The sequence below is a fragment of the Oreochromis niloticus genome, unplaced genomic scaffold, assembly GCF_001858045.2.
Source record: "Oreochromis niloticus isolate F11D_XX unplaced genomic scaffold, O_niloticus_UMD_NMBU tig00002932_pilon, whole genome shotgun sequence".
NCBI classification, from domain to species: domain Eukaryota; kingdom Metazoa; phylum Chordata; class Actinopteri; order Cichliformes; family Cichlidae; genus Oreochromis; species Oreochromis niloticus.
In genome coordinates, this window is record NW_020327744.1 from 44307 (window position 1) to 47757 (window position 3451).

General features: G+C 35.2%; 1 protein-coding gene across 1 annotated transcript; it reads left to right on the forward strand.

The window, feature by feature from the left end:
- Nucleotides 1-2901, forward strand: LOC106097599 (kallikrein-15). The gene is made up of 4 exons (XM_025904627.1): nucleotides 1-127; nucleotides 2183-2244; nucleotides 2519-2658; nucleotides 2752-2901. The coding sequence occupies exons 1-4, from the start codon at nucleotides 51-53 to the stop codon at nucleotides 2899-2901; spliced, it is 429 nt and encodes a 142-aa protein (XP_025760412.1). The 5' UTR covers nucleotides 1-50.
- Nucleotides 2902-3451: the final 550 nt, after the last annotated feature.

Consider the following 3451-nt stretch of genomic DNA (forward strand, 5'->3'; position numbering starts at 1 on the left):
GCATCTGGAAGACAAATATCTTAAACATCTTTAATAGAAAGCATGACATCATGCTACTGGAACTTTCTGAGCCACTGACTGGGATTCAGCCTGTAGCCTTACCTGACTGTAACAACCCTCCTAAAATGTGAGTTTTCATGAAATTACTGTGTATTCATTCTTGAGATGCTGATATAAGCTGTTTCAGGTTCTTATGTTAATGTTTTGATTTTTTTCTACCCAATGATTACCTGTGCCAGATGACTGTTTTTGTTAATTTGTTTTTTAATTAAATGTCACAATTTCATATTGGTAATTCTTTAACATTGTATTCAGTATAATTCAGTAGTCAGAATACTACATACTGTTTTTAACCCAATCACACAACTTCAATAATATATCTGTATTTTTAGCATATTATTATGATGTAGTGGGTCGGCAGCATTTTCAGAATTTAGTCTCCCTCTTCTGGGCGACTGGCTTCAGAGTGGTGGACAATGAAGCAAGGTTAATCTGTTAGTGATCCACGCTGAGCCTAATTTCTAAGTTTTCAGTGTTTCAGGTGGCTCTCTTGTTACCTGGTAAGATCACCATGGAAATATGCGCCTGTTGAGATTATGTTCAGAGTTTTTGTGTAAAATGAGCAGGAAGCATCAAATTTTCATTAGTTATTTAATTTATAGTATGCTTTAAACATGACATAGATTGTCCGCTGAACTAATAAGTTTTATATAAGCAACTTGTTAAGACATACATTACTAACACCATCAGTTTAGGAGCAAATAGGTTTGGTTTGAATCTGCTCCTCAGTCTGCTTCACACTGCTGGAAATGCAGCTAATAGAACACAGATTAGAAAATGTATCAGTTACATTTGTAAACTATTTATCAGCTGTTCAATCTACAAATTTCAATTTGATCTGGAGCCAAAATAAAGTAACTTCCTGGCCTTCTTTATTAAGCTATGGGCATTGAAAACAGTGAGTGACCTGTTGAGTGACCTGTTTTAAATGTATGAGGTTTAAAGTTTCAGATCTCCAATGTGTGGCTGTCATGTTAGATTAAAAGCAGCAGCACCAATAGCACAGTGATGATCAAATCATAATGTTTCTGCAACTTTTCTTTGATTTGCAACACCAGCGTTGTATTTCACTGTTTTATAGTTTTATATTATTTATAGCACACACACACACACACACACACACACACACACACACACACACACACATCTCTAGGGTATACAGAAAGTGGGATGAAAAAGTAAAATATCCAGTGAGTGGCAGTTTTCTGGATGAAAATGCCTCGTCAGTGCCAGATATCAGAATGGCCAGCCCGCTTTGAGTTGATGGGAAGGCAACAACTTGAACGCTTAAAATAAAACCGCAGGAAGGTTAAGAGCCTCTGTAACCACATGTATCTTTGTTTTGTTTTTTTAAACACCATCTAATATGCTTAACACAACTTAACACATTAGACATAAAGACATAACTCAAAGCAACATCGTAGCAAGATCTGCAACATCTCTTCAACTTTTATTTTGAGTGTATTTTTCCATTTTGAGTAGATGTTTGCTGGGTTTCTGCTGACGTCAACCCATTTTTGCGATCATACTAATTTGCTCTGTCTGACTAATGCTGACAGTCTGTGGCTGAGAGGATTCTGCATTGCTTGAGAACTGTTTGCTTATCAAGATGACCAAATCCCAAGACTGTAAAAAAACAGCTCTCAATTTGTTCATTCTTGTATTATAAGCAGACCTTAACAAAAAAATTGTATCTTTTGTAAATCTTTTTTACACACACAAAAATTCTCATCTATAGATGCACAAACATAACATTTTCAGATGTTTTGGTTTATAAGGTTACAAAACTCAGTTCACAACTACACATTTGATTTACAAGTGCAAAGTATTTATGACCACAATTTGAGCCCATACAAATGGAGCCAAGCCATGAGGCAGTAGCAGGTAAATGACAGTGTGTTGTTAATGCAGCAGAAAGTGTCAGAATTTTCTTTGTGAATCAAACATGTTTATAAGATTCTTAGTAAAGTTGTGTGGAAGCGACTTGGTGACCAGGAAAAAATATAGTATAGATCATTTTGAGAATAAAGTCGAAATTTTGAGATTTATTAACTTATTTGGTGTTTAAAACACATGGATGGACCTGAAATTAATTGATTATTATTTATTGGTCTGTTTCTAGAGGAGACGTCGTTCAGGTTGCAGGACTTGGTGGGTATATGGTAAATGCGGCCGGCCACACACGTAAGAAAATGTTTTGATGAATTATTTCACAGTTTATGCTAGACTTTATTTTGGTTTCTGTGTCTGTTTTACAGTTACATTTACGTTTTATTTGAATACTTTAATATAAACAAAGTTGTTGTTTTTTTAATTCTATAGTAGATATACTGTATGGCAGATTCCTTGTTTAAAAATCATTTGGAAACATCCAGAAAAAAGACAAAACATCATTCTCCTCAAGATTTTAGTTTTTGAAAGGTTATGAATGACTTTTGTTCTTTTTTTTTTTCTCTAGTCCCTGGCCAACCACCTCATCTCCAGTGTGCAAACATGCATGTTGTTGACTGTAAGCTTACCAGAAACTCTCGATGTGATTCAGATGTGCCGTATAACAACAGGCTGTGTCTGGAAGAACCTAATGTAGATGTACGTGAGGTAAGTTGACTGCTAACATTACTGTATATCATGTGTGTATGTTTTAGATATTTTGGAACAAACTTAAACACAAACTATGTTTTTCTCTCTCAGGGTGATTCTGGTGGTGGAGTGATATACAACAACATGATTTATGGTGTAATCAAGAGCACTGGTAAACGTGTCTGTACTGGACCAGTTGTTACTGTAAAAGTCTGTCCTTACATGAAATGGATAAACCAGAAAATTAATCCAAAAAAATAATGGAAAATAACTGAATGAAAATAACATTCAGAATAAACAATCATCTCTACATGAAACTTGTGTGCTGTGTTGTTTCTGCTCTACAATATCTTCATGTTAACTGCAAATTGTGACCTTTTTTCTTTGGTCTAAAATATTGTGTTAGATTTGCAGCTTGTGTGTGTTTGAATGTGGTGTCAGGTGTGTAGCAGCTCATCCTGTTGTTCAGAAACTCTCAGACTCACACTGTGAAGATGCAGAAAGGCTTTCTGATCAGACATGCCACCAATCAGCTGCAGGGCCTGAACATGATAAACTTTATAAATCTGAGCTGATTGTTGAGGGTGGAAACGTTTACATGGAGGCTGTTGGCTCATTGGTGTCAGATGAACTTTTTTTTAATCACTGCACTGAGGGCATTAAAATAAACACAGTAACCAACAAAATAAGTTTTCTTGATAAAATACATTTCTTGAAACCGTCCATTGTTTTGTCCGAACTCTAAACATTGAATCCAATTTTCAAACTAAAAGCAGTGCTTTTTAAAAAAAATACCCCAAAACAAAAAACC